Source organism: Archocentrus centrarchus, chromosome 13, assembly GCF_007364275.1.
Source record: "Archocentrus centrarchus isolate MPI-CPG fArcCen1 chromosome 13, fArcCen1, whole genome shotgun sequence".
Taxonomy (NCBI): domain Eukaryota; kingdom Metazoa; phylum Chordata; class Actinopteri; order Cichliformes; family Cichlidae; genus Archocentrus; species Archocentrus centrarchus.
In genome coordinates, this window is record NC_044358.1 from 16,863,931 (window position 1) to 16,876,196 (window position 12,266).

General features: G+C 44.1%; 1 protein-coding gene across 1 annotated transcript in view; it reads right to left on the minus strand.

Moving 5' to 3' along the window:
* Nucleotides 1-12,266, minus strand: part of nbeab (neurobeachin b) — a 216,828-nt gene that overhangs the window by 151,402 nt on the left and 53,160 nt on the right. The window contains exons 3-7 of the mRNA XM_030744567.1: nucleotides 11,919-12,019; nucleotides 11,562-11,657; nucleotides 9,985-10,106; nucleotides 7,965-8,091; nucleotides 5,853-5,972 (exon numbers count right to left, since the gene is read on the minus strand). Of these exons, the coding sequence (XP_030600427.1) occupies nucleotides 5,853-5,972; nucleotides 7,965-8,091; nucleotides 9,985-10,106; nucleotides 11,562-11,657; nucleotides 11,919-12,019 (566 nt within the window). The remainder of the gene's footprint in view (nucleotides 1-5,852; nucleotides 5,973-7,964; nucleotides 8,092-9,984; nucleotides 10,107-11,561; nucleotides 11,658-11,918; nucleotides 12,020-12,266) is intronic.

The window sequence follows — 12,266 nt, forward strand, 5'->3', positions numbered from 1 at the left end:
CGCACGGGCTCTGGCGCAGGACCCTCAGGACTCTCAGGACGCTCGGACTGAGCGGGACGCACGGGCTCTGGCGCAGGACCCTCAGGACTCTCAGGACGCTCGGACTTAGCGGGACGCACGGGCTCTGGCGCAGGACCCTCAGGACTCTCAGGACGCTCGGACTGAGCGGGATGCACGGGCTCTGGCGCAGGACCCTCAGGACTCTCCGGCGGCTCGGACTGAGCGGAGACCCCCGGCGGCTCGGACTGAGCGAGACTCCCTGGCTGCATTGCAGGGCACGCAGCCATCTCCTCCGATGACTGGGGCTGCTTTGCAGATGGATCGGGTGAGTCTGAAGATGGAGGTGAAGGCAGATGAAGTGCAGGTGCAGGGTGAGGCGGAGCAGAGGCCCGAGGTGCAGGCTGAGTGTCTGTTTCCCTGGACAGCTGGAGCTGCTCAGGGGATTGTTCAGGTGAGTCTGATGGTGGTGGTGAAGACAGATGAAGTGCAGGCTGAGGCGGAGCAGAGGAGGGAGCTAAGGGAGTGACCAAAGGGACCGAAGGGGAAGGAGCTGAGGTGATAGGAGGGAGTGAGGGGACTAAAGGAACCAAAACTGAAGGGACCGAAGCTAAGGGAAGTGGAGCTGAGGGCGCTAAAGGAACTGAAGCTGATGCTGAGGGAGCTGGGACCAAAGGGACTGGGACTGAGGCTGCAGGGGGAACCAAAACTAAAGGGGCTGACTGAGTGCGAGGCAGAGCCACCGGGGCTGACTGAGTGCGAGGCAGAGCCACCGGGGCTGACTGAGTGCGAGGCAGAGCCACCGGGGCTGAATGATTGCGAGGCAGAGCCACCGGGGCTGACTGAGTGCGAGGCAGAGCCACCGGTGCTGACTGAGTGCGAGGCAGAGCGGAGGCTGGAGCTACAGCTGACTGGGATAGAGCGGAGGCTGGAGCTACAGCTGACTGGGATAGAGGGAGAGCCACAGAGGCTGACTGAGTCCCTGCTGCTGCAGCTAACGCTGAAAACTGATACAAAGGCTTGGACCTAGCTGCCCCCACCCGAGGAACAGGAACGGGTGCAGAGGTCAGCCCGTCCGTGGCTGCCCCCACCCGCGGAACAGGTACGGGTGCAGGGGAAGCTGGAGCTAAAGGAGCAGGGCGAGCAGAGGGAGCCGAAGGCTCCGATGCAGGGTGAGCAGGGCGAGCAGAGGGAGCCGAAGGCTCCGATGCAGGGTGAGCAGGGCGAGCAGAGGGAGCCGAAGGCTCCGATGCAGGGTGAGCAGGGCGAGCAGAGGGAGCTGAAGGCTCCGATGCAGGGTGAGCTGAGTGAGCAGAGGGAGCTAAGGGAGCTGAGTGAGCAGAGGGAGCAGAGGGAGCTGAGTGAGCAGAGGGAGCAGAGGGAGCTAAGGGAGCTAAGGGAGCAGAGGGAGCTGAGTGAGCAGAGGGAGCTAAGGGAGCTGAGTGAGCAGAGGGAGCTAAGGGAGCTGAGTGAGCAGAGGGAGCTAAGGGAGCTGAGTGAGCAGAGGGAGCTAAGGGAGCTGAGTGAGCAGAGGGAGCTAAGGGAGCTGAGTGAGCAGAGGGAGCTAAGGGCTCTGAAGTGCTAACTGAAGACGAGGGCTGGGTGCTCCTCACCCGAGGAGCAGGAATGGGTGCAGGTTCTGGGTGTCTAACAGTCTCTTCAGATGTCGATACTTTAACCACAGAGGGAATTATTTCACTAACAAAGTCTTTTTAACAAAAATAGGCAAGGAGTCCAGAAGCCAGGGAAAACCTGACACTAAACTGTTTAAACAATGCACAGTGGCTTTCTTGTTTCCCTCACTGGGTTGTTTGAGCCACTGTTCACATAGTTCAGAAACATAATCCGAAAGGTCCTGTTTTAGACTATCAGAAGAATGCAGACTGACACTATTAGCTGGCTCCACAAACTCAGTTCTCACAGTGGTTATATTGTTGGAAATGGTCTTGGATAACTCGAATCTTGCAGGATGGGTTGTAGGAGTCTCACAAACAAAAGCAGTCTCAGCAGAAGAAGACAAGAGGTCTTTACCAGTATCAGGCTTGAATGCAGGAAAAGTATGGTTCAGTTGTACAAAGCCACTTGACATCTGATCACTCTTTATGGAGTCGTAGGCTTCCACTAGCAAAGGAGAGTCCAGTATCTCCACACTGTCCTTATACCAATAACATTCTCCTTGCGGAGACACGAAACACGAATAGCCCTTATTTTCCCACGAAGGCTCTTCATGCAACAAAGGGGCATGTTTACTCACAGGAAGCTGGTTAACTGGTGGTCTGGCAGGGGAAACAGGGGTGAGCTGGGGTTGAACAGAGTCCATAGCTGCGGCAGGCGAAGGCTGACAATTTCGCCGCCGAGAGCCGCGCTTCCTCCTGCCTGTGTAAACAGGAAGCGCGGTGGTGTTAGGCTCCCGGACCATCAGCACTGGCACTCCTCAGGGCTGTGTCCTCTCTCCTCTGCTCTTCTCCCTGTATACCAACTGCTGCACCTCTGACCACCAGTCTGTCAAGCTTATTAAGTTTGCAGACGACATGACTCTCATCGGACTCATCTCAGACGGGGACGAGTCGGCCTACAGGATGGAGGTCAAACGTCTGGTGTCCTGGTGCAGCCACAATAACCTGGTACTGAACGCCAAGAAGACAGTGGAGATTATAGTGGACTTTAGGAAGCACACAGCCCCTCTACCCTCCATCATCCTGACTGACACCCCCATCACCACAGTGGACTCTTTTCGTTTCCTGGGAACTACCATCACCCAGGACCTCAAGTGGGAGCCCACCATCACCTCTGTCGTCAAAAAGGCCCAGCAGAGGATGTACTTCCTGCGGCAGTTGAAGAAATTCAACTTGCCAGCAAGGACCATGGTGCAGTTCTATACTGCCATCATTGAGTCTATCCTTACCTCCTCCATCACTGTGTGGTACGCTGGAGCCACCACTAGGGACAAACAGAGACTACAGCGCGTTGTGCACTCTGCTGAGAAGGTGATTGGCTGTAACCTCCCATCTCTCCAGGACCTGTACACCTCCAGGACACTGGGGCGTGCAGGTCGGATCACAGCCGACCACTCTCACCCTGGGCACAGACTTTTTGACCCTCTCCCCTCAGGCAGGAGGCTACGGTCCATACGGACCAGAACCTCCCGCCATAAGAACAGTTTCTTCCCCTCTGCTGTTGGACTCATGAACAATTACCCTAAGACTGTTACCACCACCCTCCACAAACGCTGATGACCCTATGTCTATGCACCTGTCTGATTGCACTGATGTACATATTAGTGGAATATAGTTTGCATTCTTTTATCTTTTAATTAGTCTCTGCACTGTATATTTTGTAATTTTGTAATATTGTGTTATAGTTATAGCACTAATATCTCTGTATATTTGCAATTTGTATACTTGTATATTGTCTTATAGTTTTTATACTTATTTGTTTTTTGTTTTTTTTCTGTAAGCACGAAGTACCGCAGCAATTTCCTAATGCTGTGAACCTGTTCACCCATATGGCAATAAAAACCTTCTGATTCTGATTCTGATTCTGATTCGTCCACGTCCCACATCTGAGCCAAGAATGCGGCGGGCGAAGAGCAGGTTAGTGGGGGTGGTGTGAGTGGCGTCTTCCGTTGCGAAGGGGAGGAGAAATAGCCACCCACACCTATCTCTGTAATGGCAGAGGGAGAGGTGGCAGCTGTCATGGCAGGCAGCTGCTGTGAGGAAGCTTGAGACAGAGGTGGGAGGCGGCGACGCCGAGGTTTCTTCCTCCAGCCGGGCCCTCCCAGGGCCAGGCGAGTGCCCACGTACCGTGAATCGCATTCAGAAGCGAGCCACGGCTCACACATGTCGGGCTCGAAAAAGTGGTAGTCCGCTGGGTCCATGGTGGTTGCGTCGTTCTGTCACGATGAGGGGCTGAGTGCGGAGGGAAAGGACCCAAGTGCAGGACTGACGCAGATGTAAACTAAAAACGACTTTATTTCAAAAAATACAAAACTCTAAATCTCCACCAGGGCAGGAACAAACTAGAAGCCTGGGAGAAACCAAAAACCAAAACACACAGCTAGGAGGGGAACACTAGGGTGAAACAATGACGACGACGCAACAATGAACAAAGGAAGACTCAGGGCTTAAATACACACAAGGGAATTAGGGCAAGTGGAAACAACAGGGGATGACAGGTGAACCAAATGAGACTAATGACAAAGGGGAAGCAAAACTAAACACAAAGCACAAGGAACACAAGACTGTCAAAATAAAACAGGAACTGACCTAACCAAAAACATGCTGACTTAACAGACTGACAAAGGGAGTGAGAACATGACCAACTAAACCAGACCTGGGACAAAGGAGAGACACTAAGAAACAGAACTAAACCAAAGGGAACCTAAATACAAGAGGGTCATGAGTTACACACACACGGGAGTATAGGGAAAACCAGAACATGAAAAACAGAAAACAAAGAAACTAAGATTCAAATACTAAACTATAACCAAAACTAGAAATAGAACAGAACTTCACAAATAGAAACCAAAACACTGGGCCACCGGCCCAGGACCATGACAGATAGAGATTCGGTTTCATTTAACCCCGTAAGAAAGGCTTTTTTAAGACCAACGTATGTATGATTTCAGGCATTATTTTGAAAAAGAAGTCATAAGACACAAACATGCAACAATAAACCTTTTTAGTTTATGCTGACTAAAAAAATGCAGCTTTAGTGCAATGTAATGCAATAATCTGTGCCTATGTTGTGGTTACGGGCAGTGAAAGGCAATGAGAAAAGAATTATCAAAAGATGACAACATTTAATTTTTAATACTGCAGCCTCAACAGCAAAGAGGCAAATGAAAACATTAACAAATTCATTAGACCCCTGTCACAAAAACAAAAACTTGTTTAGTTTAAAAATAAATCTCATATTGTTATTTATTAGGCAAATAAACTATTCGTGTTTTTATACCCAAATTTGAGTCGACACACTGGACTTCTCTGAGCAGAACATTCGACCACTAAAACTATTTTTTCTGTGAAAGGATGCAAGAGAATAATAAGAGAATAACTGTAATTTGGTATTTTAATCAAAAAAATAATAATGTACTTTACTATTTTTAGCTGCTTTTTGGTAAAGCAGTAAATCTGAAAAGTATGGATAACAATAATTATATCTGTATTAACCTTACTTATACTTCACATTGGGTGGTGGTCTAACAAAGTTGTTAAAGCACTGAATGTTACCAGAAACCTACTTTTAGCTGTGCAAATGACCATCTATGTGGCACATGAAAAAAAAAAAAATCCTTTTGGAATAATGAAATAATAAATAAATTCTTCTACAAATAAGAAAAAAAAAAATCAAAAATTAACGCAGCTTAATTTAACGTGGCTGAATATTTCATGAACCACACTTGGCTCAAAGCAAATGTGCTTCCTCTCTGCGAGCGCACACGCTACACTAATCATTCCTAAATCACTGTGTGAAATCATCAGAACATGCAAATATTCTGTTACACTATAACTCACCTTGTTATCACACATTTTAAATGAGACAGCCTCAGTCTAATGGAAGTTACCGTTTATCTACACATGAAACAGCTGCTGGGTCTCAAAATTTTATTCCCATATCTACTGCAGCACAACCGTGACAAATGCATGTTCAAATAAAAAATAAAATTCCAGTCAGATTTCTGGGGGAAACGGTAAGTTGAAACTCATTTTGCTCAATGAGAATTATTGACGATGTATACAGTACCCAACCATGCGAAACACTGATGTGGCAGCCTCAGTCAGCCTGTGCCAGCAAGCATTAAAATCAGGACGATATGACAACAGTGAGACGGAGGAAAAAGGAAGAGGACTTACATCATTTGTGTTGACGTGCCACGCCATGTCTCCATAAGAAACGAGCTGTCCGTTTACATAGCATCTGATTTCACTGTTCCTCCAGCGGCTGTAGATGTGGACTATACTGATCATGTACCACTAAAGGTGAGAAGGGAAAGATTTATTATTATCGTATAATAAACTTTATTTATTAGTGAAGCACAACATTAAAAAGAACAGAAATTTCATTTGCTACCTAACATTCTCAAATTTGCAGGAGAGCAGAGTAACTAATAGACCGGCCACTTTGTTAGGTACGGCTGTTCAACTGTTTGTCAATGCAAATCAGCCAATCACATGGCAGCAACTCAGTGCATTTAAGCATGTGGACACGGTCAAGACGGCCTGTGAGGTTCAATCCGAGCATCAGAATGGGGAAGAAAAGGGATTTAAGTGGCTTTGAATGCGGCGTGGTTGTTGGTGCCAGAATATTTTTGTGGGACTTTTTTGTGTGTCTTTATTTGAGAGTAGGGGGATGACACTACAGGTCAGACAATATACGGGGACTCTTAATTATGAGTTCTGAAAAATATATATTTACTTGACCCTGGGGGTGGAGGTGGGCGGTTGTTGCTGTTTTGTTAAATTCAACATACTGCAGAATTTCTTTGCATTAGTGTTTGTACTGCTCTTGGATATGTTCCCCATATCAAGCTGCTTGTGTGGATAACAATAATACGGATGTCCACTGCAGAGCTGCAGACCGCTATAACGCTGCGCCTCAGAACATTCAAGCTCCTCATAATATGAACACTGGGTAAGAGTGACACACTCACTCACAACAGCAGGAAACAGACTGCCCATTTCTTACCTGACTGTATGCCTACTTTTTATTAGGCTGACCCAGGAAGGGCACTATGAGCAGTCTAATAGGATTACTGCCGTCTGCACGCAAAGGTAAGGACACTTAAAAGAGGACTCATGGCCAAGGGAAAGAATGAAAGCTGTCTGGAGATAAATTAGAACTGTACTTATCTCTAGATGTCTGAACCCAAAAATCAATTAAAAACTCAATTTAAGGCACGTTATCTTCTAAGATATTCTGCAAAATCACACCTGCATTGTGGCACTTGGAATGAGACGAATAGTTGTTCCCAGGTGTTTATGTGAAGCCTCTAATTGTTGACACATGCTTAGAGACAGCTTTCCTTCTCTGCAGGGACAGGTACGCTACACTGACACTTCATGCTAAATTAAGTTTCATATTCTCATCTACATTCACATCCAATTAGACCTGTTAAGACTGCTTCGGGGGCTTTAAACACTTCAGGTTTATATGGAGACATTTGCGACTTGACTTATGTTGTGATTTGGTGTAAAAATAAGGTCAAGGTATTAATATATTACAGAGACAAAGCCAACAAGCACCACTGAGGAAGCAGCTGGAGAATAGTAAAGATAAAAACTGAAACCAATTTTTAAAAAAAGGGGAGAAAAGGAACAGGGAATTACAACTGGGATCAAGACACTGTTCCAAATTGTCCAATCTATTAGATTTTGTTAACCACCAAGCTTATTAAATCCCCTAATCCATGCTGGCATGTTTGTTTTTTTACACTGTAAAACAATCATATCAAAGCAAAAAGAGTTTCTGCAAACCTCAGCTACAGCTCTAATCTTTCAGATAATAAAACGACTGCACTGACACTGAAAATCTCTACACCTGCTGTCTCCCCCCCACACAGAAAATCAATAAAGGACAGCGTGGCAGTGCAGCGGTTAGCACTGTCACCTCCCAGCAAGAAGCTTCCTGGTTTGTACCCCAGCTGGGCCCATTCCTCATGGGTTTCCTACAGCTACTCCAGTTTCCTCCCACAGTTCAAAGACATGCTTGTTAGGTTAATTGGTGATTCTAAATTGGCCGTGGATGTGAGGTAGATCAAGCGCCTGAAGTGTACACAATAAAGTGCTGCACGGATGTGTGGTTAAAATGTGAACTGTAGCCTAAAGCACTTTGAGTGACCAGTAAGACATGAAAATAAATCCAAGTTAATTATATTGCAATGAAATCGAAAAGACTGAGACAAAAAAAAAAACAAGAGCCACAAGAATATCTGAAACCGAAAACCAAACAGCCACAGCTGCTCTTACCTTCCTGGGCTGAAAATCATACTTCACACAATGCTGAAAGCCTTTTCCTTTAGACTTGAGGGATGTGATGATCAAGCAGTTACCAACAAAATGTGCAGAGTAGCCGATGCCCTTGCTGGTGCGAAAGCTGCAAAAAGAGATATTTACACCATATATCATGAGCTGGCAAACTTGACAGGGTAACCCAAACGTATTTATCCCCAAACAGAAAATAATAGAATTTGAAAGCAGCAAAAGCAGAAGTTTTTGAATAGCACGTTTTGTGGTCTGATTTTTTTATTTTTTTATTCTGCTTTCAAGTTTTCGTTTGGATGTTTCCCCCTTAAGATGCCACATGAAGAAAAACAAATTAAGAGAATGGTGGCTTTCCTCTGTGTAATACGTTTGCGGTCGTGTCATTTTAAATGCCTTGCGCTGTGTGGCCAGAAAGCAATTTGCAGAAGCAACTGGCAGATAACCCTTAAGACTCATGAAAGAACTGAGATATTATACCTCGCCATTAAGTTATATGGTGAATCTATTTAAGCAAACAGAAAAGCAAGACCACACTTTAGCAAAGCTCTCAATGGCAAATCGTTCCATTCTGATCTTCCTGCCTCCACAAAAAGATACATTACAGCAGCACTGAGGAAATTCAGCTTGTAAACAATAGGAGCAGATCCTATACAGCCCACACTATGTACACACACAAACATCCTTGCAATACAACAATAGTTCTTTGCTCCTACTCTGCTTGGAGTGAACATCTTTTTCATTGCTGACACTTACTCAATACACTCTCACAGTCTTCAGGTCTATATTAGTCTTCCATCTTCATAGACCCCCCCACCCCCCCCCCCTCCACCACACCACCATCTAAAACAAAGCAACCTCTTTGTCAAGCCAGATAAAGAGAATACCGGCCTTTACGATGCAGGGTGAATGCAGAGCCAGAGAAATATATGACCCACACATAGATACCGCTCTGCGAGCCAAGACACAGTGGACATGCTCCTTTCTAAAAGATACAATTCTTTTTGTTGTCTACATGCCCTGCCAGTGAGCTGTGAGGCGTTCAGAGCAAAGCATAAACAGGATTAACTTGGCATATCTCACCTTTTTTTGGGGGACTCTATCACTGCTGAATACAAACATGAATGGATGAATACAAACTTCCCAGCTTAGCCTTTTTTTTTTTCTTTTTTGCTGTTGCACATCTGAGAAACACAGAACAAGTATTTCCAGAGTGAACAGACTCTTAAATTCACATTGAACTAACTGCCGTCTTCAGGCAATTAGTCTTCTCTCTGACTTTTCATCTTTATTATTGGCTTACTCTCCTACCACAACTCTTTTATATGTCCCTTTGTATTTCGAGCTTTTCTCCCAAAGTTCCTCTCATAAACAGAGAAGCCAAACATCACTGCACTTCCAGGTTATTGACTTTAGCGCTAATTGCTCACAAGCTCTTGCAAGAGCTGCTAGATGAACCTTATGTGGCAGATATTCAGATCTAAATTAACACCTCCATAGCATCTCCCACTGCAGCAGTTCACCTCTGGAGTCGACAGTCGTAACCGCTGTAGTTCATGGCTCTGTGGGTTTTAATCTCAATAATCTCACCTAATTCCCCATTCTTATTATAATTCATCAGCATTATCTGGAAAAAAATGAAGCCCTTTCACAAACCGCATTACATAAGAGCTGCCAGTGTGTGAAAAACAGCGTCTGTAAAACTAGTTTAACCTTGAAAAAACAAGTTGCAGTCATAATCTGCTTAGATGAGAAAATCACGGTAGGTCACAGCATATCAGGCACCATACTGCTTTGTCAATAAAGCTGCTTGTAGCTTTATAGGTCTCTGCAGAGATGGGTATGATTTCTAATACAAAGCTAAAGCAATTAGAATGATGAAAAATAAGAAAGTGCAATTTACTTCTCTTTGGTGTCATAATGTAGACTTACAGCACCTACGAGAGGGATGGGAGTGCACTGAGGATATCGGGAAAAGGAGCAAAAACACAAGTTCATGTGTACTCACCAGTACAGATATGGTTTGTCCTTGTCCACGTTGATGTTATTTAAGGGATCCATTCTGAACCAGGTGTTGAATGTAAACCCATTCTGATAAGGCCACTTAGCAATAGGAGGTAAAGCAATTGCCTAAAAAGAAACAATAGCAAAAGACAAATTCATGCACCATCAGAGACAGCGCCTTAAAATTACATTCGACTTGTGCTCGAGCGGAGCTCCATGACAGGGTAAAGGAAATTATATACACTAGTCCACGTCAATGCTGCATTCTTCTTTGGGCTGTTTGTGCTATTGGCAAACGGATATACTTAATCGCGCTGAGAAAAGTCAAGAAAATGGGGGAGGTGGATAAAATAAAGATAAACACGGGACTGACTGTATAAAAATTAGCCCATTTCTCTGGCTTTCCTGCAATGCTCAGGTCCTGCTCTACTAAATAAATGTAATTTTTGTCCTTTGTTTGGTGGCATGATGACATCATATTATATATATATATATATATATATATATATATATATATATATATATATATATATGTGTCAAGTTTTGTGGCTGTAAAATAGATGTTGTGGTTGTGAAATTAAAATGATACAACGCTTTTATAAGGAGTTAAAGGTGCATAAATTCTAAGTATGGGTCATTTTAGTACCGTTAGTAGGTGGCTGCTAGGCAGCCTAATGGCATCATGATAGCTGATACAGATGAATCAGATGCACCTGTGTGCCAGGTGTGGCTGCAGTTTGGTGTATTATAGTAAGTAAGGTGAATTAAAATCCTATAAGTAAAAAATAAAGTATTAACTTAAACTGACGGCCTAAATTAACATTTATACTCCCACTCACACAAATATACAAGAATATCAGAAATCCATATTTTCTTGACATTTCTGCTCCTAATGTTAAAACATTTTAAATGTATAAAATCCATATTTTAATCATTCTAATATGTGCATGCAGTTAAACATTTATGGTCTAATGTTTAATGACTGCTTTGGAACTGCAGACCACAATGTTAGGTGATGACAGTGTAATTACCTCTCACGCTGACTCCTTTATCACGGCAAGCGTTCAGCCTCTTTGACATAAATCCAGCCATGATTCAAGTTCCATTTATATTTGAGTGCAATTTGCAATTAATCTCAAAGACTTTAAAGAGTTTAGTTTAAAACAACTTTTAAGTGATCACTAAGAAAAATTACTTTTAATGACATCACTGCGATACCTCATTGACTTGCTTTAATCAGCATCCTGCAGTATGTTGATTAAAAATCCAGCAAACCAGTGGAAAAAGATCCAAAGTTAATACCTTAAAAAAGGTACAGAGGAGTATATCACACGTTATAGAAAGTGTATTGCTCACTGTACAGAGTTCAAAAGGTATCTGAGATGCAGTTTTTGTATGTGGATACATTAATGTTCATTAGTTATAAGCCGTTTTCACACATGAACACCAGACAATGTCGGGGGGAATCAATCAGATCTCTTTATTGCATTTCCACATGCAACATCCAGAAAAGTTCAGGCCTGCAGTGCATGTATGAAAACTGCTTCATAACAGAATGTACAGTCAAATAGGAAAGCTTACTGCTGCGCTGCGACCGGGAAAGTTGAAGAAGGCATCTGGACCGTGTCTCTGGGGCATCTGATTGAGCACCGACAACATTTTTACTGCATGCTTCGGCTGCACAGGTGGCAAAGATAAAAAGAGTAGAGATAAGACAGTTGAAGGCTTTTCTCTGGGACTGGTTGGACAGCAGACACTCAATATCTTTTCAGTTACTTCATTCAATCATTCGGCAGTAAGTCAATTACAGAACAAGCCACAGACGGATCAGTGTTGATGGGTTTCTTGAGGCAACTCAAGAGACAATGTCAAACAATCTCTCTCTCTCACACACACACAAAATACACCTCTGTGCATCCCTGTCCTGGTATTACTTACCCAGAAGCCTCCTCCTCCTTGCAGCATGCTGAAGAGCATTTTCAGTTCCTTCACTGTGATGCTGTAGCTGGCCAGCACTCCCAACATATCCACTAGCAAATCTTTAAAGACGAGGATCACGTACACAAAGCACACACAGATGCACACACATAAATGAGAAGAGGAGAGGGGACAATAATCAAATGCAGCTGATATTATAATTCATCCACACTGGAGGTTCTCCTAGAGTTCCTCATAGGGAAAAGTATTATATGACTGAACATCTGAGATAATGGAAACTGTTTTACTGTAGATTACAGTTCATTGTCCGTGAAATTCTTATATTTAACAGAGAAAAGACAAAATTGC